The 27,989-nt window shown below is 45.1% G+C and overlaps 2 protein-coding genes and 1 long non-coding RNA gene across 9 annotated transcripts; all 3 read right to left on the minus strand.

The window, feature by feature from the left end:
* Window positions 1-1,885: 1,885 nt before the first annotated feature.
* On the minus strand, window positions 1,886-7,551 carry LOC124529352 (uncharacterized). Of its 2 annotated transcripts, none has more exons than XR_006966311.1 (3): window positions 6,985-7,551; window positions 5,052-5,572; window positions 1,886-2,654 (listed from the first exon to the last, which is right to left on the minus strand). It is a non-coding gene; the product is annotated as an uncharacterized LOC124529352 (long non-coding RNA). The 2 variants fall into 2 exon arrangements; XR_006966312.1 differs by having other exon boundaries at window positions 7,062-7,550.
* A 1,377-nt stretch (window positions 7,552-8,928) lies between these two features.
* On the minus strand, window positions 8,929-15,486 carry ZSCAN23 (zinc finger and SCAN domain containing 23). Of its 3 annotated transcripts, XM_047103222.1 has the most exons (4): window positions 15,079-15,486; window positions 14,457-14,607; window positions 13,502-14,127; window positions 8,929-9,041 (listed from the first exon to the last, which is right to left on the minus strand). In XM_047103222.1, the coding sequence occupies exons 1-4, from the start codon at window positions 15,484-15,486 to the stop codon at window positions 8,991-8,993; spliced, it is 1,236 nt and encodes a 411-aa protein (XP_046959178.1). In that variant the 3' UTR covers window positions 8,929-8,990. The 3 variants fall into 3 exon arrangements, with proteins under 3 accessions (XP_046959178.1, XP_046959177.1, XP_046959176.1); XM_047103221.1 differs by lacking the exon at window positions 8,929-9,041 and having other exon boundaries at window positions 12,104-14,127; window positions 14,457-14,604; XM_047103220.1 differs by lacking the exon at window positions 8,929-9,041 and having other exon boundaries at window positions 12,104-14,127.
* On the minus strand, window positions 15,475-27,973 carry LOC124529351 (zinc finger and SCAN domain-containing protein 23-like). Of its 4 annotated transcripts, none has more exons than XM_047103229.1 (3): window positions 27,930-27,973; window positions 26,933-27,409; window positions 15,475-15,562 (listed from the first exon to the last, which is right to left on the minus strand). In XM_047103229.1, the coding sequence occupies exons 2-3, from the start codon at window positions 27,320-27,322 to the stop codon at window positions 15,515-15,517; spliced, it is 438 nt and encodes a 145-aa protein (XP_046959185.1). In that variant the 5' UTR covers window positions 27,323-27,409; window positions 27,930-27,973; the 3' UTR covers window positions 15,475-15,514. The 4 variants fall into 4 exon arrangements, with proteins under 4 accessions (XP_046959185.1, XP_046959184.1, XP_046959182.1 ...); XM_047103228.1 differs by lacking the exon at window positions 15,475-15,562 and adding an exon at window positions 23,513-23,590; XM_047103226.1 differs by lacking the exon at window positions 15,475-15,562 and adding an exon at window positions 25,514-26,669.
* Window positions 27,974-27,989: the final 16 nt, after the last annotated feature.

Consider the following 27,989-nt stretch of genomic DNA (forward strand, 5'->3'; position numbering starts at 1 on the left):
AGAACCTCAGCTTTTTTCCACAAATTTTCACACGTAGTGTGACTCTTGATCTTGGGGTCCTGAGTTTGAGCTCTACACTGGGGGTAGGGATTACTTTTAAAAAAATTTTAAAAACTGAAAAAAAAAAAACCATTTTCTTTGTATACAGTCTGTGATGCATATAGCATACAAAATATGTGTTCAACTCTTCAGGTTATCAGCAAGTCTTCTGGTCAATAGTAGGCTCTTGATGATTAAGTGTTTGGGGGTCAAGTTATACTGAGATTTTTGTGTAGGGGATCAGCACCCCTAACCGCATGTTGTCCAAGGGTCAACTGTACTATACTCAAGAGTAGGAAAAGATCATTGTTTATGGTGGTCGCAATGAATAATTAACCTGATCATCTTTCTCCTGTAGAATTCAAAATAAAGAGAATCCTAACAATTTCCCTGAACTTAATGCAATGTAAAATAATGGTTTTTGTTTTTCTTTGTGACTCTAGGATTGCTTACTTTATTTTTACCTGCCTTTCCTGGGCATTTGAGTTTGCTTATTCTCCCTTGAACACTAACTTGGGTCTTTTCTGTTTTCCTAATACAAATCAATACACCTCTTTTTGAAAAAAAGATGCACCTGGGGCTCCTGGGTGGCTCAGTCGGTTGAGTGTCCAAACTCTTGGTTTCAGCTCAGGTCACGATCTCACGGTTCGTGAGTTCAATCTCCATATTGGGCTCCCTGCTGACTGTGGAGCCTGCTTGGGATCCTCTCTTGCCACTTCCCTGCTCATGTGTGCACACTCTTTCTCTCAAAAAAAAAAAAAAAAAAAAAAAAACTTTAAAAATAAAGATGCATCTTTCTTGTCTGGAGTCTTAACTGGGGGCTACATGTCACACATCATACCCTAGATAGGAACGGAAGGCGCAAAAACTCACCATGTCATTACTAAAAAGATGTTGAACAAGTTTTTTGACTTGGCAAATCATAACTGCAGCATTTAAAATAATTAACCATCTAATAACATTCCTATTTGTATTTTATACATAACTTAAATTTTCACTAAAATAATTTAACAGTCCAAGCTTTTGTGAGAACTGTATTTAAGAACTAATTAAGGGGCGCCTGGGTGGCGCAGTCGGTTAAGCGTCTGACTTCAGCCAGGTCACGATCTCGCGGTCCGGGAGTTCGAGCCCCGCGTCAGGCTCTGGGCTGATGGCTCGGAGCCTGGAGCCTGTTTCCGATTCTGTGTCTCCCTCTCTCTCTGCCCCTCCCCTGTTCATGCTCTGTCTCTCCCTGTCTCAAAAATAAATAAACGTTGAAAAAAAAAATAAAAAAAAAACTAATTAAAACATCTGGAAATCTGAACTGGTGGTCCATAAGCAGCCCTTTGAATCACTAAAATAATGTAGCTGCTTGAGGAGACTTAAAAAAATTTTTTTTCAATGTTTATTTTTGAGAAAGAGTGCAAGTTGGGGAGGGGCAGACAGAGAGACACAGAATCTGAAGCAGGATCCAGGCTCTGAGTTGTCAGCACAGAGCCGGACACAGGGCTCAAATTCACGAGCTGCGAGATCATGACCTGAGCTGAAGCTGGACATTCAACTGACTGAACCACCCAGGCACCTTGCTTGAGGAGACGGTTAAGGAAAAGTAAATGGCTTGTTCTGTTGAATCTGACAAGGTTTTGAGGGACATTCTGAAAGGCCAGTTCCCATCAAAGACCACCCAGAGGTCTGGTATGAAGAAATTCTGCCTTGCTGATTTCACATGCTGGACACTTTAAGAGTCTGTTCTGTTTTGTTTACAGAGAGCAAGCGAGCACAAGCAGGGCAGATGGGCAAGAGAATCTTAAGCAGGCTCCATGCCGAGTGTAGAGCCTGACATGGGCCTTGATATCACAACCCCAAGATCATGACCTGAGCTGAAATAGACACTGAACTGACTGAGCCACCCAGGCTCCCCTAAAATTTTTAATGTTAGATGAGATGCTACTGTTCACAGGCTTTTCCATTCACATTTATCAACTTCTCACACTCTCGAGTTTTCTGGTATTTAATAAGGAATGAAATATCCAGGAAAATTCTTACTACATTGATTAAACGAAGAGTTTCTCTCCAACACAGACTCTGATAGTGAAAAATCTGTGTTCTGACTGTAACCTTTCCCACACTTGTTAAGATGGTAACACCTCTCCTTGGTGTGAAGTCTCTGGTCCTGGTTAAGGGCTGACCATCCAAGGCTTTACCATACTTGTCACTTTTATTATAGGGTCTCTCTCCAGCATGGGTTCTCTATGATGAACTAGTCCAGTGTCTGCACTGAGAGCTTTTCCATATTCTCCATATTTGTGGGTCTAATTCAGTGGGAATTCTCTTATCTTCAATGAAGCCAGCACTCTTGGACTAAAAGCTTTTCCACATTTCTCATTTTCATGGCATTTCTCCTGTGTATCTCAGATGCTGGATAAGGATGGAGCTCTGAAACTCATTCCACATTCATCACTTATGCAATCATAGATCTATTTCTAGGGTTCTCTGGTATTTTGGGACTTCTACATAATTCAGGCACTTAAGAATATTGCCATCAAATCTAGCAGTGTGTCCCTGTTGGCATGTTATTTCTTCAGATTTCTTCTACTTTGGAAACACCTTCTCATTTTCCATTTTGACCAAATCACCTGAAAGAAGAGATTGAAAATTTCAGCCTAATTCCCTCATTCACACATACCTTACTCAGTTACTTGCTCACTGAACAAGTCTCATTCAAACTACATGCTAGAGGGAAGAAAAAAAAAATGTTTCATGTAAGACAGATGTGTATTGAGTTTATGACATAAACTATAGTGTGTTACTTTAATTTTTTTTATTATTTAAAAAAAATTTTAATGTTTATTTATTTTTGAGAGAAAGAGCAAGCGGAGGAGAGGCAGAGAGAGAGGGAGACACAGAATCCGAAGCAGGCTCCAGGCTGAGCTGTCAGCACAGAGCCCGATGCAGGGTTTGAACTCACAAACTGTGAGATCATGACCTGAGCTAAAGTCAGATGCTTAACTGACTGAGCCACTAGGCGCCCCTATAGTGTGTTATTTTTAAAAGGGAAGGGTGTGCATGTACACATGTGCCTATAATAAACAAATAATAAAAGGATAAACCATTAAAGAGCAAAAAAGGTTACCTATATGAGAGAGGGAACAGGAGGAGGAAAAGGAGAATTTCCTTGAAAACATTTTATAGATTTCATGTATAAAACTTTGTATTTCACATAATTTAAAAAATGAAAAAAAATTTTTAAATAAAAAATAAAATAAAAAAAGCAATCCCTAAACATTGAAACAGAAATGAAACAAACTGAATTTAAATGTGTACCTGCTGGTGACATAACCACACAAAAGAGAAATTATTTCCAATGTCCTTTGAAGAGTAATTTTTTTGTATATACCCAATGATATAGAACTTAAGGACAAAAGAATGGAAAAATCAGGCACCACCATTAAGCTGTTTATAAAAACCATATTTGATGGTAATGCTAACATTTTTTTTGAGGCCACTGAGATACTGTGGGATAAAACAGATGAGTATTTGATACTCTATCATTCCCGGTGTCTTTGAGAAGTCTCTAAAAGGAGATGCAGATGAAAGATTAAGGCCCTGAATTTGAACTCGAACTGTCAGTATGAATTCACAATACATACTTTATCTTAAATTCTTCCTAGCTCTGAGCACTGAAAGGCCTAGGAACAATGTCCAATAACAATATGAGCATTCCTAGCACCTTATCTTTGGTTTTAAAATACCATTTCTTACTAAACAGAATCTGGGGTCCTTGGGAAAATGATTGATTTCAGGAGGAGGAAAGGAATTAGAGGAGTTTATACTTCTTTTTATACCAGAAGCAAGAAAGCTGTCAAATGCCTAGACTCATGTCATAAATATAGGAGACCAGCAGCTGAGAAGTGTGCAGAAGAGAAACCCACCATGTAAGACAAGAAGCCTGCTGCATAAGCTTCAGTTTATTTGTTCCATAAACGTCAAATCATTCTGGACAGCTAATTTTTAATAAAGACCTGATTAAAGTAAAAACGAAAAATAATTTGGTATCTGTACAATGGAACTTATGTCAGCCATATGTATACATTACATGTAACTCTTGGAAAATGTGTCCATAATGTAATACTAAATTTAAAAGTAGTGTCAGTTGGTATGTTCAGTATGATTACAATTTGGGCATATATGTGTGCTTGTCCAATGAGCACATAAAAATACTAAATAAGTTTTGTTTTCTACACGAAGTCTTTGAAAATGCACATTTAACAACTTTTCTATTGTATGTAGCCTTTGAGTCATTTTCTATTGGCTTCAATGTAGAAAAATGCTGTCCTGCCTTTGGCATAAAAGGTCAGGCCCAGGGAAGCTGGCAGTATTCAGTTAGAATGGAGAAACAACCATTCAATAGAAGCAGGATTTTCAACGTCAGTGCAAAGTAGTGAAGGGAGAATGACAATCAAGGTTAAAACAATGTGCTTAGAGGGACAAGGTAAAAATGAAACAAGACATCAAGTGAAAGGTAGGCAAAAGGTTTAGTGATGAGGTTCATTTGGAAAAACGCAAAAGACATTTCTGATCTTTTCCCCGGTAGGATCTCCTCTTTCTCCTCAGTAGATTCAGATCGAGCTGCCCTGTTTCTGGCTGGAGCTGCCCTGCCCTCCCCGCCCCGTGAGTCTTAATGCTGCTGCCAGCCAAGCCATTTGCCCTTAGGGCCCTCGTTTGCCCTTCCTGTCCCCACAGGAGGACAAAGGACCCAGGGACAATTAGAGAAATTTGACCAGGGTGATATCTGCTAGGGTTCTAGAGCTTAGATCCCAGTATTAATCGGGGAACAGAAGAGGAGGACAGAAAGCAGAGTTTCCTTTGACCTACAAGGACAGGGAATAAATGGACAGGGAGGGGAACACAACTCTGGCCAATGCATCTTAGCCATTTCCTCTCACTACACTTGAGAGGAAACTTCAAGTCTCTGCTCTCTCTCTGGAGAGAATACCCGCCTCTGGTAATAGATTGTTTCTTCCTTATCTCACCTTCCTCCTGGATGGTCCAGCTTCCTCAACAAGCCCCCAGTCCAGTAACAGCCTCCGCCCTATACACTGGATGCTGCCCCGCACCCAGGCCTGGAGCTCCGGGGGCAGGATGGTCATGAGCTGCTCCAGCACCAGCAGCTCCAGGATCTGCTCCTTGCTGTGCGTCTCGGGCCGCAGCTACTGGCGGCGGAGAGCCTGCCTGGAGCCGGACTCCCGAGGCCCAAGGGAATCCTCCTAACAGAACTGCCAGGAGTTTTGTCCGAAGAACTGTCAGAAGCACCACTTCTGTGCAGGCTAGATGCTTTAACTATTTGACATCCCTTCTGTTCTTCTGCAGCCCAAAAGGGTTGGACTGAATCATTCCTGGGCAAAGCAGTTCACCACAACAGTAGCAGGGGCTTAATAAGGCTGGTGATAAGGCATAACACATCACTGTTAACAGAGATCAACTCCAAACTAAGAACATATTTACTCAGAGTGAATCGCTATGGTCAAGTCAATGATTTGAAGGTAAAGACGCCCTGTAAAAGATAAGACAAGCACAAAATGTCATTAGAAAAATGTCCTAAAATTGACTTACAGACAATTCGGTTACTTTAGGACTAAAGAACAATACTAGTAGCTTTTAGATCTAGAAACTGAAGTGAAATATTCAGATAACGTGAAATATCCCGATAACAAAAACAATGCAAACAGCTTTGCTTACTTGAATTGCGTGTCACAGATTTAGTCAATCATATTTATAAATCAACCTCTCTGTGCCAAGAATTATGCTAGATTCTTTCAAAGGCATTTTTAGTTTTAGAAAAGAACAGTGTGCATGTCAGTTGGGGTGTCCCACATTTGAGTTAGGGGTCCCAAGTCAATTAACCAAAGCCCCCCTTGTATACAAACCCAGTGAGTATTTTTCAGTCCTTTACTTACCAGATGCCTCTACAGCTCCTAACACTCTAACCACTCCCAATCTTCTTTTTTTTTTATTTATTATTTTTTTTTAACGTTTATTTATTTTTGAGACAGAGAGAGACAGAGCATGAACAGGGGAGGGGCAGACAGAGAGGGAGACACAGAATCTGAAACGGGCTCCAGGCTCTGAGCTGTCAGCACAGAGCCCGACGCAGGGCTCGAACTCACGGACCGCGAGATCGTGACCTGGCTGAAGTCGGACGCTTAACCGACTGCGCCACCCAGGCGCCCCCAGTCCTAGGTCTTAAAAACACCTCAACACCACCAAAAATTAACTCATCATTTTCCCCTCATAATCAATGGCTCTTCCAAAATTACTCATTTCTTTTTTTTTTTTTTTTTTTAACTTTACTTTGCTCCGGCACTGTCAGCACAGAGCCCAACTAGGGCTCCCACAAACCACAAGATCTTGAGCCGAAACCAAGAGCTGGACACTTAACGACTGAGCCATTCAGGCGGCCCTACCCATTTCTTTAAGAAGGACACATTCATTCCCCTTACCATCTATCTAATCCAAAAACCTAATCATCCCTAACTATGTTAAAAATAAAGCTCGTAATACGTACTACGTGCCGGGCATTGTGCTCAGCACCTTTTCAACAATCTTTCTCCCTTAGACATCAAGTGGAGTTAAATCCGCGTCTTCCACACAATCCACTCCACCCTCGTCACTTCCACGGCCAGCACCTGGCTTTCACCAACTTACAGTACCGGCTCTTTCCGTGACGCCTGCGCATCTCTTGCTTCCAGTCGTACCCCCTTCCAATCCACCCTCCTGGAATTTCTAGAAGCCTAGTAAGATGACGCTACTCCCGTGCGTGAAGACAGGGACTCCCGTCTCTGCGGAGTCCGCCTCCCAGAGCAGCGTAGCCGGGCCCTGCTCCCTTCTGCGAGGCAGTGTGCGCACACACATCGCGTGCATTCTGTGCGGGAGCCGTCGCACGGAAAGGACGGAGAGGCACACTACCTTTTCAAGTCCAAGTTCCCTGGGGTATCGCAGCTGTCACCTGCTCATCCTCTCTGCCCCGGCCACAGCACACCCACCTTCCCTCGGCTGCCTCCGGCCGCCCGTTTCCGCTCAGCTCTCCGCCTCACCGGGAGATGCCCCCACCCCCGGCTCCGGGCATCCCCGCGGTATCGCAGGGGTGTTCCCCTCTTCCCCACGGCACTGTGAGCTGGAGGGGTCTTAAAAGCACCTGGAGACGCGCACTACGCGACCGGCAGCCCATGTCCGCTCGAAGGACGCGCTCACTTCTCAACGTTCTCTGAGCCGAGGAAATCACACTTTCCTCCGTTTTCTAAGTCCTGAGACCCCGTCACCGTACGTCCTCCGAGACGAACCCTCCCGGCACAGGCGTGCAAGGTCATGACCACCGCCACGAAGGCCTCGATGAAAACAGGACTCCGGAGGGGGACAGAAAACCACCGCCGGCCGTAAAGACGCACCAGCGCCCGGAGCCCCGAAGCGGGTGGTCCGCGCAGCGCTCGCGTCCACGTCCGCGGGCGGCGACACAGACGAGCCTGCCTCTCGGGGAGCGGCCACCAAGCCTCGCGGGCGCCTCCCGCCGGAAAAGGCTCGCGCTAGCTGTGTCTCACACGAGACCGGAAGTACGTCACGACGCCCGGGCACGCCTCCACCCGCTCCTCACCGCCCCTCTAGGAAGCACAGAGGTCCCGCATCTCAGTGGTTGGCCGGCTCCCACCGCAGGGGCCCTCGGTGGCCTCTGCACAGCGCAGGCGGTTCACCGGGTGTCCAGCAGCCACTCAGCCTGGGCCCGTCTCTCTGTTACACTGAGGGAATGCGACGCAGTCCTCCGTTCCCTAGTACCTTGGTCCCGTGATACCCATTGTCCACTCGGCCCCCAGGGTCCGAAGCAATAATCGATACCCACCCGAGCAAAGCGGCATTAAGAGGGGCAGGTGCTGGCTTGCTGTCCACCGTCTCAATCTTTGTGCATGTGACTCCGGTCCTTTTGAGTAACCTAACCACTTACAGATCCCTGACTCTGCAGAATTAGCAGAAAGTGAGGGGAAGCCACACACCCCGTCCCCGCTGTGAATGGCCCCAGGGCAACTGCGGAATGTGGGGCCTGGTCAGCCTGTGTTTGGTACCCTGCGGTGTTAAGAGCGCTCTGGTTGCACAGCCCGTGAAGAATGTGCATCAATTATGATAACTTAGGAAACTTGGCACAATATCTGGACCTCATTCATCCTAGCTACTTGCTTCAAACGGCTTGCCCTCTGCCTTATTCCTGCGAGGTTGTGATCTGGCGTGCTATATTCCCACGCTTCCTCTGTATGTTAGAGGTGAACAGCCCATACTGGTCCATCGATCCTATACCACTGAAATGCTCCTATGCTTCTGGAACGTCATCTCTCTCGTCTGGTAAGCCATAGTCTCAACAGGCTCATCTTAGGTAACTAGCTATTTTAAGCGTGTTGTTGTTTGTGGGTTTTTTTTTGGGGGGGGGCTTTTCTGGGTGGGTGTCGTTTTTATAGGCATACCCACCCCTTCTTACCTAATCCAATAAATGTGTTAACGGGGATTATTTCAAACCAGGCAGATGGTGGCTACTTTGGTCTAGGTGGCTACACCTAAACATCCCACAGCCTCCTTCATAGATGCTCTACCTTAGCTTTCATGAGAACATTGTATTCTTTCTGTCTCTTCTTCTTCTATCTCCTCAGCAGGAAAAGTCTTAAGTAGGAAGACCATACATCCTGATTTATGCCTCTTGGCTGGCTGTAATTATTAACAGCAATCCCTTTCATTCTCAGAAGTGTCCTAGATTGGGCAATACATTATATATAGTTACCTCAAGTCTGACAACCACCGATACACTAGCTGAAATGCAGATTCCCAGGTCCTGCCCTCACAAACATTCAGCCAGTCTGTGGTAGTGCCCAGGAAACTGCAGTTCAAACAACCCAGGTGATTCTAACACAGGTATATATTCAGAAGCAGCGGCTTCATCATAGAGCTGAGACGTTGGCATGGAAAACTGGGTGTGAGTCCAGAGAGACCTAAAAAAAAGAAATCAGTGATTTACACACTGTGCTTGCCTCCTCTTTGTTACCTAGAGCACTGAGAAGAGTGAGGAGTGAAAAGCAGTGGGACTCTTTTCACTGCTAAGACACATGGACCAATTGAGAGCCGGAGGGCTAATAGGTATTATTTATGGACAAAGCACGTTTCTTGGTAACAACGTCTCTTTTTATTTATTCCTTCTCTTTGGTCACCACTTGTTGGCCTAATCCAGTTTTAGCGTGTAAGTTTGCCTGGTTCCTTTTTATGTTCTCACATTTCGTTCTTCCTTTTCCTTTTTCCATCCTGTTTTGTTGCTGCTGTTGCTGTTTGCAGAGGCCTAAAAGGTTCTGAGCCTCCAAGTCCAAGTGCCTGTGAAACCTTATATAATTCACAATGATCTTTGTTCACAGTTTTGTTTTAAAAATTTTTAAGATTTTTAATTTTAAAATTTTTAATGTGATTAAAAAATAGATCACAACGAGTGTTTAACCACTTTGGACTTCACTTTTCTCATGCAGGTATGAAATTGCTCAACTCAAAATTTCTTCTTAAAGCTAATATTTTCTGATTTTTTGTTAGGAAACTCCTATAGCGCAATAAAATACTTTCAATGATTCCATTATGCTTTAACAAAGTGTTCCGTGACCTCTGCATCTGGCCCCCACCCCTGCACACTCATGGCTCTTGAGCCTGCCTTAGCTGGGCCTTCTTCACCCTGTTTCCTCTATTGGAGATACTTTCCGCTATCTTCCAGCTCCTTCTACAAATAATCTACTTTCCTCTCAACTTTTACGTTCTCTCTCAACTTCTAACTCAACATTTAACCAGTGACACACATGTATACTGGTACATAGATTTCAAAACTGCTCCTGAGAAGATACTTCATATTTTATAATTTTGACTTTAGATATGCCATTGTTTTAAAATTTTCTCAGAGATATTTTTTGTCTTATTGGAAAAATGTAAAACAATCTTCCACTATAAATTGTTTTTTAAAGGAAAAATATTGTCAGATAGAGAAAATAGAAGTCATTTTCAAAAACAAAATCTGGACAGAGACTTGGTTCTCCTTGAAGATTTGGTTCCTCAAATAAAAATTATAGTGAAAGAGAGTCTTCAGGGCTCTTACCTACAGCTCTAGATAGCTTTCAGTTGCAAAATTCTCAGTCATTTCTTGACATACAGTGTTCACTGTCCTAACAATGCTCAGAGGGGTGCTGTACTATCCCTCAAGAACCAGTAAGGCTTTTTTATATTTTTAGTAATCTCTACACCCAACGCGGGGCTCAAAATCATGACCCTGTGATCAAGAGTCACACACTCTTCTGAGTGAGACAGCCAGGCGTCCCTCGAACCAATAAGTCTTTTTAATTGGATTTGAATCAGTACTTCTTACACCTTGCTCAGCCATAAAACTGACTAGTCTTTCAGACTGGGGCTTTTCAAAGGCATAAGGAGAGATGGTTACTGGTTTACAGAGCAGCTGAAAGGAGATCAATGCCAGAGACTTGATGGGTTGAGTGAAAAGAGCCAGGGTAGAAAAAGAAAAGAGAAGTGAGGGTAATTCAGAAATGTAAAGGGAGACAACACCTAAGAGCACCCTGCCAGGAAGGCTGGAGTAATCATAGGAAAGGCCAGGGCCTACATGCCCCTGTCTAGCGGTTAAGTCAACTAATGACAAATGTGCATCCCAGATAAAAGAATTAGAAGAATAATCCGTATCAGAAAACAAGGCAAGTTAATTTGGTGAACTGTCAGTAGTTTTAATCATGTTAACCATCACTGCACTCGAGTGGTATATGCCCCTACAGCACATATAACATCTTTTCTTTCTTGGCATTTTTATCAGTTATTGAGAAAATTTAGAATTTTTGAAAAGCTGTGAAAACAAAAACAAGCACAAAACAAACCAAACATTCAATCTTCGATTGCAGCTGTAAAAACAATCCATTAGAACTATATCCTTTAAAATCCTGATCTGTTCATATTTTAAATCTTTTAAGAGCTGATATAATGGAATTATCCAAACATGCTGTTTTGGCATATGCAGAGGTACCTGTGATGCTTACAAACTCAGATTATTAGAGTGTATGTCTCATATTACTGAATGGAATATGTGTTTACTTGAGAAGTTGATTTTATTTCAAACTTAAGTCTACTATATCTTTCTTCACTTTAAAATCTATAAGTATTTCCTTTGGAAATAGTTAAACCTCAAGATACAGTAAAATACAACCTTGAGAAAATTTAAGATTTTTGAGAAGACCTACAGTTACCCATAAGCGGCGACACTAATGGTTTGAAATGCTGAGAATACCTAACAGAGCTAAATACACGAGACTGAAACCATCCCCATCACTCTGCATTTCTCTGTAGAAGAATTATGTCCACCTCTAGTTGCCAAAACCCTGTTTTCCAGCTCACGTGGCTGTTTTCCAGCTCACGTGGAAGTTAGCTTTTAAAGTTTGACTTGAAGTACATTTGGGAGGAGAATGAAATAATTTGTAACATTTCAAAGTAGTGGTTGTGCATTTACACCAGTGTGTTAAAGTATGGAGCATCAGCAAATGAGATACTGTCCACCTGTAAACAGAGAGGAGGCTGGCTGTTTCTCTAAAGATTGTATTGTTTCATGAACACAGCAAGGGGTTGAAGAGTGTAAATATACACCATCTTTCCGTGGAACAAAGGAAATAAGTTTTATATATGTTCACATTTTCTTGTATTTCCATGAAGAAACACTGAAGATATGTAAGATACTAGAAAAATGGCTACCTATGAGGGAAAAGATAGGCTCCCTTTTTAATGTTGCTTTCATACTTGAATCAGATGAAGAATGAATTATCTTCTTGAAAAGTCCCTCTAAGTAAATTAAAAGTTAAAAAAAAAAAATCATTCACTACAAAAATAAATAAGGGGCACATGAGTGACTCAGTTGGTAAGCGTCTGACTTCGGCTCAGGTCATGATCTCGCGGTTTGTGGGTTCATGTCCCGCGTCGGGCTCTGTGCTGACAGCTCAGAGCCTGGAGCCTGCTTTGGATTCTGTGTCTCCCTCTCTCTCTGCCCCTCCCCTGCTTGCGTTTTGTGTCTGTCTCAAAAATAAATAAACGTTAAAAATAAATAAATAAAATGCCCCAAATGAGGGATCAGTGCAAGGAGTCCTTCCTGCAACTCGGCTGTAAACCGAACAGAGCAACATGCACAGACGGGAGGCTTTTATTGAGCTGTGCCTCAGTGCCTTCTAAATCCTGGAAGTTCCTTCTAACCTCAGTGCCTTCTAAATCCTGGAAGTTCCTTATACTAGTCATTTCTACGTGGTGATAAAATGCTTCCAGATGCTTAGAAAGAACACTAGGAATCAGGAGACAGGGTTCCAACTCCAGCTCGGTGAACCAGCTGAAAGGTCCGCAGTCACTTCCAGCCTCCGTTTCTGTATCATATAAGGGGCACAGAAGTTATCTGTAGGGTCCCTTAAGATGTTTCTATCATGGTTAAGTGACCTGCAGTGTATTTGGTACTCCAATCTGAATTGTCATCACCATAGATTCCCATTTCTTTGTGTCCTAGGCTTAGTATAAAGTTTGGTAAACGTTCAATCAATGTTAAGGGAAAGAAGTTTTTTTAAGCATGACCTTGGTGGTAATTAATAGGTAATGCTGAGAAGCATGGAGCTTATAAAAAACAATCAACGTGGAAGACTGATCATACTTTTCAACTTCTGTAGATGTTTGAAATTTTGTATAACTAAGGGTTAAATAAAGCAAGCAAAATCCAAAAATGCTTTAAATCACAGGAAAAATGCAAAGAGGCCTATATTTTCGTAATGAAGATCAGAAGTGAGATACCAGATTTTTAGAGAAGTTTCTTGGTCTACACAAATCTGAAATCTCGAGCAACAGTAACACATTGATGTGTCCTCACTTGGGTCCTTGGTTCCTCACTGAAGGCGGAGTCAGTGGAACTCTACAGAGTTCTTAACAGGGAGAAGCCTTCTGTGTATCTATGGGAGGATTTATCTGTCCCCTTTTGTAGGTTAAAAAGCAAATTATCATATCTTATGAGAAAACAAATCGTTTAAGTTGCAAGTTTTACTGCCATTATTCTTAAATTAATTTTTAAATACTCAAACGACTTTTAACATAATTGTGTATTCAGGTAGCATGAGTTTTCCTAGAGCACACCTGGAGAACTTTCTGCACAGACAGGCGTGGGACCAGTTGATGAAGTCACCACAACATTGTTCACTACTGCAAACACGGATGTCACAGACCCCAGAGAAGCTGACAGATGGACTTAACATATTATGCTTCTCTCAGCATAAAAACACGGACACCTTCCACAGTCTGCACTCCAGAGGACCGAACGATTCTTTTCCTAGGACTCTGCTTCAGGGACAAAGTGAGAGCCTGCCCCACCACCTCCACTAGGGTCCGACACCGGGAGCCTCTGCCCTACCTGCTCCCGGGGGCTAGCGGCACCCACCCCAGGGTGGACCTTCCGATGCTGGACGAGGTTGCAGTGATAAATAAAGTTCTTGCCACAGTCTTCACATTCATAAGGCCTTTCTCCAGTGTGAATTCGCTGATGCTTAATGAGGACAGAACGTCGGCTGAAGCTCTTCCTGCACTGGGTGCACTGGAAGGGCTTCTCCCCCGTGTGGATCCGGAGGTGATGGAAGAGCCCCGCGTTCTGGCTGAACGCTTTGCCACAGATGCCACACTGGTAGCGCTTCTCCCCGGTGTGGAGTCTCTGGTGCTGGAACAGACCCGAGCGCTGGCTGAAGGCCCGTCCGCACTCATCACACCCGTAGGGCTTCTCCCCGGTGTGTGTCCTCTGGTGCTCGATCAGGATGGAGTTCTGGGTGAAGCTCTTCCCACACTCACCGCAGACGTAGGGTCTCTCCGCCGAGGAGCTGGCCCGCTGCCTCTCCCACCTGCCCTCCTGGTCACATGTGTCTGCACACTCAGGCCCCAGAAGAGTGTCACCGTTCAGTTTCTCAGGAACTTCCACAAGACATTTCTTTTCTTTACAGAGCTCCCTCTTCAGGGCTGACTGCACACTCCAAGCCCCAGCCTCATCCCCTGAAACGAGAAATGGATCACATGAATGTCATGTTTCCAAACGGAAAAGAAAAAAGCAACCAGGAGGGTGGGTGGCAGGGGACACATAAGCACGGTTCTGTGTACTTCCCCCACCTAGACAAGGATGCCCGGACCTCAGGGAGAAGACACACTGAACTGTAACCGTCAGGGGACTGTCTTCCCCCCACCAGGCCGCAACCTTCCCCCCACCACCCCTCCTTGCCGGTCAGTGTCCTCAGGACCAAGCACAACGCCTGGCACACAGCAGACGCTGAGCAGATGGACGGTGAGGGAGTGAGGGAGGCCTCTGAGGAAGTTCCAGTCCTCACCGATCTCCCGAAGCAGGCACACCTCCCGCGACCTGCACTGACGCGGCCCTTCGAAGGTTGGGGGCTGGCCGCTTGATGAGTCCTGGGCTGCTCCCCGACCTGCCTCCTCCTTCACCAACTCTTCCTGCTCACAGGCACAGGCTGGAATCTGCTGGAAATTAAGGACGGTTAGAAATCAAATGTCAGGGTGGCGCCTGGGTGGCGCAGTCGGTTAAGCGTCCGACTTCAGCCAGGTCACGATCTCGCGGTCCGTGAGTTCGAGCCCCGCGTCGGGCTCTGGGCTGATGGCTCGGAGCCTGGAGCCTGTTTCCGATTCTGTGTCTCCCTCTCTCTCTGCCCCTCCCCCGTTCATGCTCTGTCTCTCTCTGTCCCAAAAATAAATAAACGTTGAAAAAAAAAAAAAAGAAATCAAATGTCAGAGAAGACATCGTAAGGAGGCCTCCTCAGGCCCACTGCACGGGAAAAAAAGGACCAAGAAACTGGCAGGAAGAAACAGGCAGAAGGATGGGGCACCCACAATAGACCACATCAGGCACAAAGAAATCCTCGTCCTCTTCCTCTTGCTGCACAGAAACCCACACTCGTTCTTACAGCTACTGACCTCTGTCCTGCCCTCTCCCACCTGTTCTCCCGGCTCGTCCAGCTCCCGCTCCAGATCCTCCAGCACGGTCACCGCCTGCTCCCCGCTCTCCGGGTGCTGTCCCCGCACCCAGGCCTGGAGCTCCTCAGGCAGGATGGTCAGGAACTGCTCCAGCACCAGCAGCTCCAGGATCTGCTCCTTGCTGTGCGTTTCTGGGCTCAGCCACTGGCGGCACAGCTCGCGGAGCCTTCCAAGAGCTTCGCGGGGTCCAGGGGTCTCCTGGTAGCAGAACTGCCTGAAGCGTCTACGGAAGATCTCTCTGCTATGCGGGTGATCTCTCCACGGGCCAGATTCCTGCCCAGAGGCACAATCCCCCTCTTCCTCTTCTACCTTTACTGCCAGACGTCCTTCCTGCATCTCTGGAGTCTGAAGGACTGAGGCTGTGGCCATTTTAGGCTTCACTATTCAGAAAAAGAATCTATCCTTGATGACTCCCTTTGATCTTTTCCTCTGAAAATCCTAAAATCTAAAACATAATTTGCAGAGAAAAAAAAAACATTAAAATGTAGAAAATCTTTTCTGCTCGCGGGCACTGGGGTATTTATAGCAAAAGCAGTCACTGTCTAGTGAAGAGCAGAGAACGCATGACTAACAGTAAGGACTTTGCAAATCCTGAGGCAGGTGATACAGGGGAAGGAAAACAGAAACAGAACACGTTCCCCAGAACCGCCCCCCCCCCACGGTTTTATTGAAGAAGGGACCATTTTGATCATCCGCAATGAATCAGCTCAAGTAACTCAGAATAAACTGAGTTTCCATTTGAATGGCAAGATCCTAGACGTGGCGTAAGTGTCATGCTGAATGGAGGTAAACGAGCATCATGGTGCCAAGTGGTCACAGAGGACGCTAAGAGTCAAGGAGAAAAGGGAAACAAAATGGAGAAGGGAGAAGTAAAGACAAAAGGACAGAATGAGGAGCAAAAGAAATGTACTGGGGAGGAGAGGCCAAGTCTGTCCAGTCGGGTGAGGTGCGGAGGAAAGAGTTCTGTATTTGGGCTGAGACCCGATCTTCCAGGTACAATCTGTGCGGGCCCATCTTTCTAGGGGATATGAAGATAAAATAAGATCATGGATAAAGAGCACGAGAAGCTGGCAGCTTGGTAAATCCTAAAGTATTCTAAATTACTACTATTGTTATTTTTCTTATAAATCTTATTGAAGGAATAAATGAATCCTAGCAATCAAAACACCATGGCAAAAGAATCAGAAAGTAGTCAAGAGATATTAAAATGAAAGCAACATTGGTTCTGATATTTTAGAATTTTTTTTTTAATTTGAGAGAGAGAAAGAGAGAGCGCACGTGTGCACACGGTGGAGGGGCAGAGGACCAGGGAGAATCTTAAGCAGGCTCCACACTCGGTACGCAGCCCAGTGCAGGGCTCGATCCCACAACCCTGGGATTGTGACCTGAGCCTACTGAGTTGGACATTCAATCGACTGATCCAAGCCTCTGGTTCTGATATTTTAAAACAGGGGTAGGGTCTGAGCTGTTTCTTGTCCTTTAATTTCCTGGAAATTGTTTATCTTTGAGACTTTGAGGATGGACAGTGGACAGCAATGCATAAAATAAAACCAGTGCTCATAAAGACACAAATGTCTATGACCACATAAAGCTTATGAAAGAATCTAAACCCGAATAGTAATTAATGAAAGCAATTTTCTGAAAGAATATTATGTAGCCTAGTGATTTCAAAGGATCATTTTTGGGCAGAGGCTTTCAAACTTTTTTGACCAGGACCCGCAGTTAAGAGCTATTTTATACTGAGACCCAGAACACATATATGCATGTGTGTGTACGTGAATGTATATGAGACACGCACACACATAACTGAAATAATAACTTCACAAAACACTAAGCACCCTTATTTATGTGATATGTATTATTCTTTTTCTAAATCCCGGTTGTTGTTTTTAAACCCCAAAACAAAAAACCCTGGTCACAGCCCACATGGACTTCATGATCCACATGAGTCATGACCTATAGCTTTAAAAAGTTGCCAAATTTAAGTAAAATTATTATAACTCATTGTAAATATAACCCAACACTGTTCTTAGGTATTGGAATCCATCACAAAAGAAAAAGAAAAACTAAGGAGAGGGTATTTAATTACAACTGAACATGGATCGCTTACGAGTCCAAGAGAAGTTAAATCTGCATCGCCAGTATTAGGCATACTTATCAAGAAGAGAAAGACTACCAGGGCAGGGAAGCATTGTTCTGGGTAATCTGCAAATATTATCCTTTCCACAAATTCCTAACATTTCTGGCTTCACTAACTTTTATAGTCACCACTCCAGGAGAAGTGGAGAGGGTTTTCTCCTCCAAAGACAGGATCCCTGAGCTCAAATTCCCTCCCCAGCTTTGCCTGGCACTGACTCACCATCACTTTGAGTACCACGTTATCTTTTTCTGTCCAAACTTCTCACACACCACCCATGCATCTAGCCAACATTTACTTAGAGCCTGCCATATTCCAGGTACCGTTCTATGCACTAGAGATAAGCTGCAAAAAAAACAAAGTCCCTACTTCCATGGGATTTACATTCTAATAACAGTATTAGTAACAGCTGACGTATATTGTTTTTGAGGTACCGGGCATTGTACTAGACGCTTTACATATATTACCTCATTTCATCCTCAAACGACCTCAAGTAAGCTTTTATTACCCAGTATCATAGATGAGAAAATGGAGGCACAAAGACTTTAAATCTTCGCGAAACAAGTTTCACAGGCCTCGGTGGGGAAGCCGCCTTTTAAACCCCACAAATCTAACTTCAGAATTCACTCTTGAGCACTACACCACTCGTTCTCCTCTACGTGGGAAGGAAGACGGAAGGGGCCAACAGGGACAGACGGTAATATGCCAAACAGCAGCAAACGCTACAGAGAAAATTCAAGGTAAAGGAGATGGGGGGAAAGGTCTCCATTTCATGTGGGGCATCAGGGAAGGCCTTGCGGATAAGGTAACATCTGAGCAGAGACTCGAGAAGTGACTGGCGGTCACAGGACTCCCTGGAGAAGGATGGTTCCACGCAAAGGGAACCAAGTCGTTGGAGGCCAGAGCACGGCTGGGTTCTTCAAGCAACTACCAGTTGAACAATGTGGTGACAGCAGAGAGAGCAAAGGGTACAGTGATAAGAGTCTGGTCGGGAGATTATGAAATGCCACGTGAGGGCTCTGCCTTCTAGTCTAAGACATGTGGAAAGCCATTGAGGTTTACAGTGGGGTGGGGGGTGGCGACGAACTGTTACTTACACTTAATATGAAGGTATAACCGGCTGCCGTGATAACAGACTATGGAAAAGTGGAAGCAGAGACAGAAGCTACCTAGTCTTTGAGGGAGCGATGATTGTGGCTGCAAGCGTGGTCTGCAGGGTCTATTCTAGGGTGTGGAAGTTTGGGGTGCAAGTAGCAAACAGGTAAATGAAGGACATGCGCTCTGATGCCACTCAGTTAACCGAACACAGGTTCAAAGGATTAAACAGCGACTCATGCCCTCTTGTTTTGTCAATCTTCTAGGCCCTGAAAAAGGTCTCTTTCCTATTTGCTGCCCGTCTGCTTTGGCTTTAAGTCAAAGATTTTCTATTCACAGAAAATGCAGCTGAAGCTTTGAGTTCTGCTCATAGAAAGTCATCTCCGCTCTGTGGTGTTTCAAATCTTTACTCAGTTTCACGAAGATCGATTTCCCTCTCTTCTCTGTATAGGCTCCCTTTCGCCTTCCTCCTGATTTCATTTCTGTCTGGTGGCCTCACACCGGCACATCTTTGCTGCTTTTTGAACCCAGTGCTGCCCCCCTGCTCACAAACATACAGCTATTAATCTCACTTAGCTTCACCACCCCATTGTACACACCTTCCTTGACGTACCGTGGGGCTACGTCCTGACGAACCCACCATGAGTTGAAAATATCATAGGCTGAAAATGCACTGAGTCCACCTAAGCGACCACACATCACAGCTTAGCCTCACTTACCGTAAACATGAGCCTACAGCGGGGCAAAATCACCTAACACAAATCCTGTTTTGTTGTTAAGTGCTGAAAATCTCATGTACCTTAGGGAATATTGTCCTGACAGTGAAAAACAGAATGGTTATAAACGTATCCGTTATTTCTCACAAGCAACTCGAGAAAGATCAAACTCATAATTCGAAGTAGTATGAATGTGTACCACCCTTTGTCGGGGGACCATCGGTACATGCCAGGTAGAGAATTAGCATAATAATCTCCCACACTTAAAAGAACCACATCCGCATTTTAAAGCTGGTTTCTCCTAGAGTCTCAGCAAGCTTGATACTCCCAAATCTACCACTGCCCTCAGGGAGGAATGCTCTTTACCAAAGAAATACATGCTGCTGAAGATCAAGCAGCATGCAAGCAAGGATGTCTTTATCACAACACACCCCCAAGCCCTCCCCCCTGAGGTCACCATCTAAGGCCCCCGACTACTTACTGTACGCACTCCCAAACCCTCCCCCCTGAGGTCACCATCTAAGGCCCCCGAAACACTCAAGCTCGGCTCAAGACCAGTCAGGTCTCTAGCTTCAACCGTTGGGCCCCTCTTGTTCTCCCGTATTCCACATGCGAAACCTGCCCGCTCCACTCCGGCTTCTCTTCTCACTGTTCTTTAGTCAGGCTTTCCTCATCCCTGCTCCATGTCTGTGGTCTTGCCAGCTGCACTTGTTCCAACCCTACCCAACCTCTGCACCTTGATTTGAATCTCACATACTCTGAGGTCTTCCTCATGCCTTCCAGCCCACCCTCTTCTTCCTTCCAGCTCTTCTATCATTTTGCCCCCAGTCTCTATCTTGCAGTTAGCTCTCACATTAAAACAAAATCCCAGAATAGCCAATTCCTTCATCAAGCTCTACTCCCCAGAAGTAGACATCGTTAAAGATTAGACTGTATCAGGGGTGCCTGGGGGGCTCAGTCGGTTGAGCGTCCGACTTTGGCTTAAGTCACGATCTGGAGGTTTGTGGGTTCAGGCCCCGCGTCGGGCTCTGTGCTGACAGCTCAGAGCCTGGAGCCCGCTTCGGATTCTGTGTCTCCCTCTCTCTCTGCCCCTCCCCTGCTCATGCTCTGTCTCTGTCTCAAAAATAAATAGAAACATTAAAAAAAAATTTAAAAAGATCAGAATGTATCTTTCCGTCGTCTGTGCATCTTTAATGTGTGCACGCACACACTCACACAAACACAACCTTTCCTATTCATCTGCAATAAGTAGGAAGTGGTATAAGGTAGCAGATTTAGTTATGAATTCTGACTTACTAACAACGTGATCTTGAGCAAGTTACTTGACTGGTTTTTCTGATCCTCAATCTCCTGTACAAAATGAGGACAGTTCCTTTGCAAAGTTGTCAAGAGTATTACAGGAGACAATGCATACAAAATGATTCGGCACAAAGCCTGGCACACAATACACTTCCACCTTTTAAAGAAATACTGTACAATTTTTGGCTTCGGGTGGCTTAATCGATACCTGCTACCTACCCTTGGGGCCAAGACTGTAAGGTTTCCTTCCTATTGCCCAAAGCACAGCTAGGGTAAGTGGGCGGGGAAGCACGTGTTAACACACCACTGAAGTAGCTGCTTCACCAACCTTGCAAACATACTCTGGAAGACATCCATGTGTTCAGATAACACTTTACTCTTAAATCCTAACCGGAAGCCCAGGACTCCTGAGGCCTGAAAGTGGGGAGGACCGGATTCAAACGAGATAAGTAACCCCTGGGCTGTGGCCGTGAAGCTAATACAGAAAAGAGAACAGAGTCCGCACAGCAGGTTTAAGAAAACGGCCTGGATCTGAACCCTGACTACACCCCTTACCAGCTGGTATGAGTTGGGTCGAGTGAGTGGGCCTCACTTTCCTTCTCGATGTTAGAAAAGGGGGCAGGAGAGGGCTGGTCCGTACTCGGAGCCTACCTACATACGTTACTACCCGGAAAGTGCTTTGAACAACGCCTGCCCAGAACGTACTACCTGCTGCTGAAATATTCGCTTACCAAACACGAGCAAATCGCGAGCGCCCCTGTGGGTGGTGAACCAGACCCCGAGAGGCCGAGAGGAACGCTCCTCCGTCGGCGCCTGTCCCCTCATCCTACTATGGGGACGGAGACGGCCCGCGGCGCCCGAGCTCGGGTCCGGCCAGGACGCCCCCGCCTCCCGCACCCGGCCCGGTGACAGAGCTCACACACCGGCGCGGCCCGACTCCGAAGCTCACCGAGCATCCGCGGGAGGAGAGGCCACCCCGCCAGGCCCCACCGCCTCCCGGTCCTTGACAACCACAGCCCGCACAGTGACCGGCTACAAAGGCCGGAAGTGCGTCACGCGCGCCACCTCCGGGACGGCGTTCCGGCCGCTTTCCTTCTAGCGAGCCCGGAGGTCTCACGCCTCTATGGTCGCCCCGCCGAATCGGCTCCACAGGTGGAGTGAGGCGCTGGGAGGTTTATTCTGCCCCGCGGGGCAATGGGACAACAGCCAACATAGTGTTTAGCCCATATTAACTTACTCATTCTGCATTGCAACCCTGTAAGTTAGGTACAGTTATCCCCATTTAAAAGATGAGGAAACTGACGCACGTTCCCTCTGCATTTGTTGCCATTCCTGCAAAGAAATCATTTTTGTGCACTTTACTTAATTGCACGAGATATTCCAGGTTCACTTTATATATTAGCTGCCCTAGACCTAGAATCCACCATTGTTCCATAAAGCATGAAGCTCTGGTTCCTTTCAGTGGAGAATGGTGTACAGAAACCAGCCGATAAGCCATGGGTAGTAGGATATATCATTGCTTCTAGGCCATATCAGTGAGTATATATATAATTTTTTTCCTTCAGGATTTTATCTCATTTTTTATACAATTTTTAAAGTTTATTTATTTTGAGAGAGAGAGGGAGCAGGGGAGGGGCAGAGAGAGAGAGTCCCAAGCAGGCACGGAATTCAATGTGGGGCTCCATCTCACAAACGGTGAGCTGAAATCAATAGCTGGCTGCTTCAGCGACTGAGCCACCCAGGTGCCCAGAAAGTTACACATGATTTTTGACTGCACAGGGGTCAGAACGCCAATCCCTGCCTTGTTCAAGGGTCAGCTATATACTCATGCCCCATTTTCATTAGTTTTAATTTATCCTGTCCTTCCTTCCTCTTTCCTTCCTTCTCTCCTCTCCTTTCTCTTGCAAAAATAAGCACCTGCCTTCTTTACCTCCATAAATTATATTATATACACTCTTTTATACCTTGCTTTATCACTTATTAAAAAACCCGGAGGGGCGCCTGGGTGGCGCAGTCGGTTAAGCGTCCGACTTCAGCCAGGTCACGATCTCGCGGTCCATGAGTTCGAGCCCCGCGCCGGGCTCTGGGCTGATGGCTCAGAGCCTGGAGCCTGTTTCCGATTCTGTGTCTCCCTCTCTCTCTGCCCCTCCCCCGTTCATGCTCTGTCTCTCTCTGTCCCAAAAATAAATAAATATTGAAAAAAAAATTTTTAAAAGAAAAAAAAAAAAACCTGGAAATTATTCTAAATTTGCTCATTGAAATTTTTTTTTTCTTTTTTTTACAGTGGCATAGTACTCCATCGTGTGGCTTTTTCAACTAGTCTTTGAGGGATAGGTATTTGGATTGTTTCCAATATTTTAACAAACAATGCTGCAATGATCAATGAAGAAACAGAAATGAGAAGTGAGGAGAGAGAAAGGGAGGTGTCTTTGTAAGGGCTGTATTACTTTGCACTCTGAGAATGCCTGTTTTCACATAGCCTCCCAGACTGTATGTTCTTAAACATTCAAATTTTGTTAATATGACAGGTCATTAGGTATTTCTTATGCAATCATAACCCCAATGATTAAATCCTTGTTAAAAATGGATTCATAGTATATTATGAATAATTGAAAAAGTTAAAGATAACAGAAACAAAGATATTCCATGCTCATTAACTGCAAGAACCAATATTGTTAAAACATGCACACTACCCAATGCAATCTACTGATTAAAAGCAATCTCTAACAAAATACTAAAAACATTTTTCACAGAACTAGAACAAATAATACTAAAATTTGTATGGAACCACAAGACCTTGAATAATCAAAGCAATCTTGAAAAAGAACAAAGCTGGAGGTATTACAATCCAGATTTCAAGATATACTATAAGCTGTCATAATCAGAACAGTGTGGTACTGGCACAAAAACAGACACACGGATCAATGGAACAGAATGGAAAACCCACATATAAACCCACACATATGTGGTCAATTAATCTTCGACAAAGGAGTTAAGAATATCCAACGGGGTAAAAGACAGTCTCTTCAATGAATGGTGCTTGGAAAACTGAATAGCTACATGCAAAAGAATGGAACTGGACCACTTTCTTACACCATACACAAAAATAAACTAACAGATTAAAGACCTAAATGTGAGACCTAAAACCATAAAACTCCTAGGAGAAAACATAGGCAGTCATTTCTTTGACATTGACCGTAGAATCATTTTTCTGGATATGTCTCCTCTGGCAAGGGAAACAAAAGCAAAATTAAATTATTTAGACTACACCAAAATAAACAGCTTTTGCACAGCAAAGGAAAGCATCAACAAAATAACAAGGCAATCTACCGAATGGGAGAAGATATTTGCAAATGATATATCCAATAAAGGGCTAACATACAAAATATATAAGGAATTTCTATAACTCAGCACCAAAAAGGCCCAAATAATCCGATTAAAACATGGGCACAGGACCTGAATAGACACTTTTCCATGGAAGACATTGAGATGGCTAACAGACACGTGAAAAGATGCTCAACATCACAAATCATCAGGAAAATGCGAATCAAAACCACAGTATCACTTCACACCTGTCAGAATGGCTAAAATAAAAAAGACAAGAAATCAAGAAATAACAAGTGTTGACGAGGATGTGGAGAAAGAGGAATCCTGTACGCTACCGGTGGGCATGTAAATTGGTACCACCACTGTGGAAAACAGTATGGAGGTTCCTCAAAAAAAAATTAATAGAATTGCCACATGATCAAACGGAAGGCCTTCCCACATTCATCGGGTTTCTCTCCAGTGTGGATTCTGTGATGTCTGTTCAGGTCAGAACTTCCACTAAAGGCTTTCCCACATTCATCACATTCCTAGGGTTTTTCTCCTATATGAACTTGCTCATGTTCGGTGAGGTTTGAACTCACTGAAAACCCTCCCACAGTCAGTGTGCTGGTTTAAGGAACGGCATCTCCAATGGGCGAGTCCTGTGCTGTTACTGAAGGTTTTACCACATTCACTCCTCTTAAGCTTCCTCCCCAGTGTGATTTCTCTGACATCTAAGAAGGACTGAGTCTTGACTAAAACTTTTCCCACACTGATCACACTAATATCGTTTTTCACCCATGTGAATCAGGGGGCACTTAAAAAGCTTTGTTTTGGGGCGCCTGGGTGGCGCAGTCGGTTAAGCGTCCGACTTCAGCCAGGTCACGATCTCACGGTCCGTGAGTTCGAGCCCCGCGTCAGGCTCTGGGCTGATGGCTCGGAGCCTGGAGCCTGTTTCCGATTCTGTGTCTCCCTCTCTCTGCCCCTCCCCCGTTCATGCTCTGTCTCTCTCTGTCCCAAAAATAAATAAACGTTGAAAAAAAAAAAATTTAAATAAAAAAAAAAAAAAAAAGCTTTGTTTTGACTAAAGGCTCTCCCACACTCTTCACATTGAAAGGGCTTTTCCCCCGTGTGGATTCTCTGACATCCAAGAAGACTGATGCTGTGCATGAAGCTTTTCCCACACTGATCACATCTGTGTGGCTCTCCTTCCTCTGAATTTCCTTGATGCCTGCCAGACCTGTCCTTGCATTCATGAAGGTCTCCAAGATGGGTCCCCTGGAAACTGGTCCTGCCTCTGCAGATTCCACAGAGTATCATCTTCTGTGATTCCATTCCTTTGGACACTTCCTGCCTCCCAGCCAATGTCCCAGCCTTGGGCTTGGTCTCACTATCTAAACTAGGACATGGATCGTTCCAATGTCACTTTCTTTCCAAACTTTTTGTTATGGAAAATTTTAAACATCTATAAAAGTAAACAAAATGGAAATGTCACCTGTTTGAGCTGATGGACTATTACACCCCAAGGGACCATTTTTCTCTTTTGTAGTCATGTTCCCCCAACAATCAATAAATATCTCTTCAGCTCAGTTAAGGAAGGAAAGTACTAGAGAGGAAAGGTGAAAGTGGTACTTACCAAGGTAGGACAGAGAACAATATTTACCAAAGGGCACAGATTATTAAAATGTTTGTTAAAAGTCTAAGTTTATAGGAGGTGCCTGGGTGGCTCTGTTGGTTAAGCATCAGACTCTTCATTTCAACTCATGATCTCGTGGTTTGTGGGATCAAGCCCCGAGTCAGGCTCTGCACTAACAGCACAGAGACTGCTTGGGATTTTCTCTCTGTTCCTCCCCAGCTTGTGCTTGCTCTCTCTCTCTCAAAATACATAAATAAACTTAAGAAAAAAGTCTAAGTGTATAAAGAGCACTTTAAACTGCAATCAAATTCAATTATAGCAGAAAGGCAAAAGTGTATTCATTCTATTGCTTGGAAAGAAAACTTCCTCTTAATCTTCCCCCAAATAGGGCACTCCTTGGAGATTCAGTGTAAACTGATAATTCCTTTATATTAACTAAGATATGGAAAAACAGTTTTACTGAAATTTGGCCCGAGGGAGATAAATGTCCCACCAAACTCATTAAGATGAAGATTCTACCTCAACTCAAAGGAAATACCGGAAAATGTCTGATTTCTTGGCTGTTCTGGTCCCTTTATTCCTATTTTCTGGAGACTGTGAAGGGGATCAGGACGTAAAAAGGGGATCAGGAAACTTTGTCAGTGGGAAGCACATCTGACATGCCGTGTATGAAGTCCTTCCTGACATGGAGAGAATGTGGGAGGGAAAAAGGATTGAAAGTAGACTGGAGTACCATGCAGGGGAAGGTATGGGCATGAAAACAGGAGGGAATTTAATGTGGAAGAAGATAGGAGCAGTGCAAAGTGAAACGTTTAAAAGGTGGCTCTATCCTAATGTGTAGAGAAAACTTAAAAAGACAGGATAGGGCAAGACACTGAGGAGGCCTCTGTAAAGATCATAATGGAGAGATAACATAAGAAGCCACTGAATGATGTGATAATTCCACGCTTTTTTAATGAAAAGCAAAGATGGGTATGTTAAAGTAAGTAAGTAAATACGTAAATAAAAATCTTTTGCTTAAAAGGTCAAGAACACCGGTTATACTTTGCAAACAGAGAGGCAGATGAGCCAGGGAGGATTTTGGGTGAAATCATGCACGGCCATCAGTCTCCTTGGCTACTGCTCCTGATTAAACTGTAAAGAATGGCTGTGATTGGCCAAGCAGGAGCCCAGCTACCCTGATCCACCTTTCCAGACAGATCCTCCTCTTTCTCCTCACCTCTCTCTAGGGAATGGGGCTCCAAGGTCATGCTGGGGGGGTGGTCTCCACATGCTGGAGCTGATCACATGGTGACTGGCAGCCGGCTCCCAGGGATGTCACTTCCTCCCAGAGCACTTCCTGTCCATCTGCTTGGAATGTGCCCTGGGGACAATTAGGGACCATGGGGCTTGGGAAGAAAGTGCCCTGAGAACTAGATGTAAAACCTTGGGAAGTACTTCCCATGGAGCCAGGACAGGGAGAAAGGACTCAACAGGCTTAGAAGGAGAGATGAGGCAGGAAAAGGAACAGACAGAAACAATGATGCAGGACGGGGACAGAAGCTCATGGCTGCCCTCACAGCTCTCCTACTGACCTAACCGGTAAATGCTGCACTTTGTCACCACAGAACATGCCTCTCTTCCCACCTGCTCTCCGGGCTCGTCCAGCAACCGCTCCAGATCCTCCAGCACGGTCACCGCCTGCTCCCCGCTCTCCGGGTGCTGTCCCCGCACCCAGGCCTGGAGCTCCGCGGGCAGGACGGGCAGGAACTGCTCCAGCACCGGCAGCTCCAGGATCTGCTCCTTGCTGTGCGTTTCTGGGCTCAGCCACTGGCGGCCCAGCTCGCGGAGCCGGCGCAGCGCCTCGCGGGGTCCAGGGGTCTCCTGGTAGGGGAAGAGCCTGAAGCGCTGGTGGAAGATCTGACTGGACTGGCTGTTCAGCTGCAAGTCAGTTTCTTGTACGTAAAAGTGATCTTCCTCCACCTTTACCATCGCAGGTCCTTCCTGTTGTCCATCTTGGATAAGATCTGTAGCCATTTTCTCTCAGCTGGGGGCGAGGGGAGGGGTCCGCGAAGACGGCTCTCTGCTGCAAGGAGATTCCCCTTCACAAAATGTAGGAAAGTGCTAAGATGAAAAATTGCCACCAGTTAAAAAGGAAAATCTACAATTTCATCTGCGTTAAAGGCTGCCCAGAACACTTTGAGAAAAAGAGAACAGAAAAGATTTTTGAAGTTTGGCTAACAATGATTGATGTAGATGATTTGAGGAGTTGACATTCTTGGTAATGGAATTTTTTTTTTCTAATGGAAATTTCTGACTATTTTCGAAATTACGGGAATAATCCTTTTCCTACCAGTCTTTCCTGTGCTCACTCTACTCCAATTAAACCCTTTTCAATTTTATTGAATTTTTTTTCAAGTTTATTTGTTTTTCTTGAGAAAGAGGGAGAGCACACACAAGTTGGGGAGAGACAGGGAAAGGGGAGAGGGAATCCCAAGCAGGCTCGGCCTGCTTTGCAAACAGCACAGCGCCGGATGCGGGGCTCCCCTCTGACACTCCGGACAGCCCTGGGGAGGGGAGCCGCCGGGGCGGGCCCTCGTGGGTCACCAGGAGACCCGTCTCCTGCACGGCGGGGGGGTCTTACCCTCGGCGCGGCGGGTCCGGAGCTAAGTCGGTGAGTTTGGGCTCACTCACCCGGAAGCCC

Source organism: Lynx rufus, unplaced genomic scaffold, assembly GCF_022079265.1.
Source record: "Lynx rufus isolate CCGP_SWC_20201006 ecotype Redwood Valley unplaced genomic scaffold, mLynRuf1.p SCAF_6, whole genome shotgun sequence".
Classification (NCBI taxonomy): Eukaryota; Metazoa; Chordata; class Mammalia; order Carnivora; family Felidae; genus Lynx; species Lynx rufus.

Bases quoted from the DNA above. Each gene is read 5' to 3' on its own strand.
- LOC124529351 (XM_047103226.1), bottom strand. From the start codon at position 27,322: ATGGCTACAGATCTTATCCAAGATGGACAACAGGAAGGACCTGCGATG. The intron at 26,670-26,932 runs GTGGGAAGAGAG...AATTGTCCCCAG, and splicing joins TGGACGAGCCCGGAGAGCAG to GGCACATTCCAAGCAGATGG.
- ZSCAN23 (XM_047103220.1), bottom strand. From the start codon at position 15,486: ATGGCCACAGCCTCAGTCCTTCAGACTCCAGAGATGCAGGAAGGACGT. The intron at 14,608-15,078 runs GTGGGAGAGGGC...CTTAATTTCCAG, and splicing joins TGGACGAGCCGGGAGAACAG to CAGATTCCAGCCTGTGCCTG. The intron at 14,128-14,456 runs GTGAGGACTGGA...TTCTCGTTTCAG, and splicing joins GTGCCTGCTTCGGGAGATCG to GGGATGAGGCTGGGGCTTGG.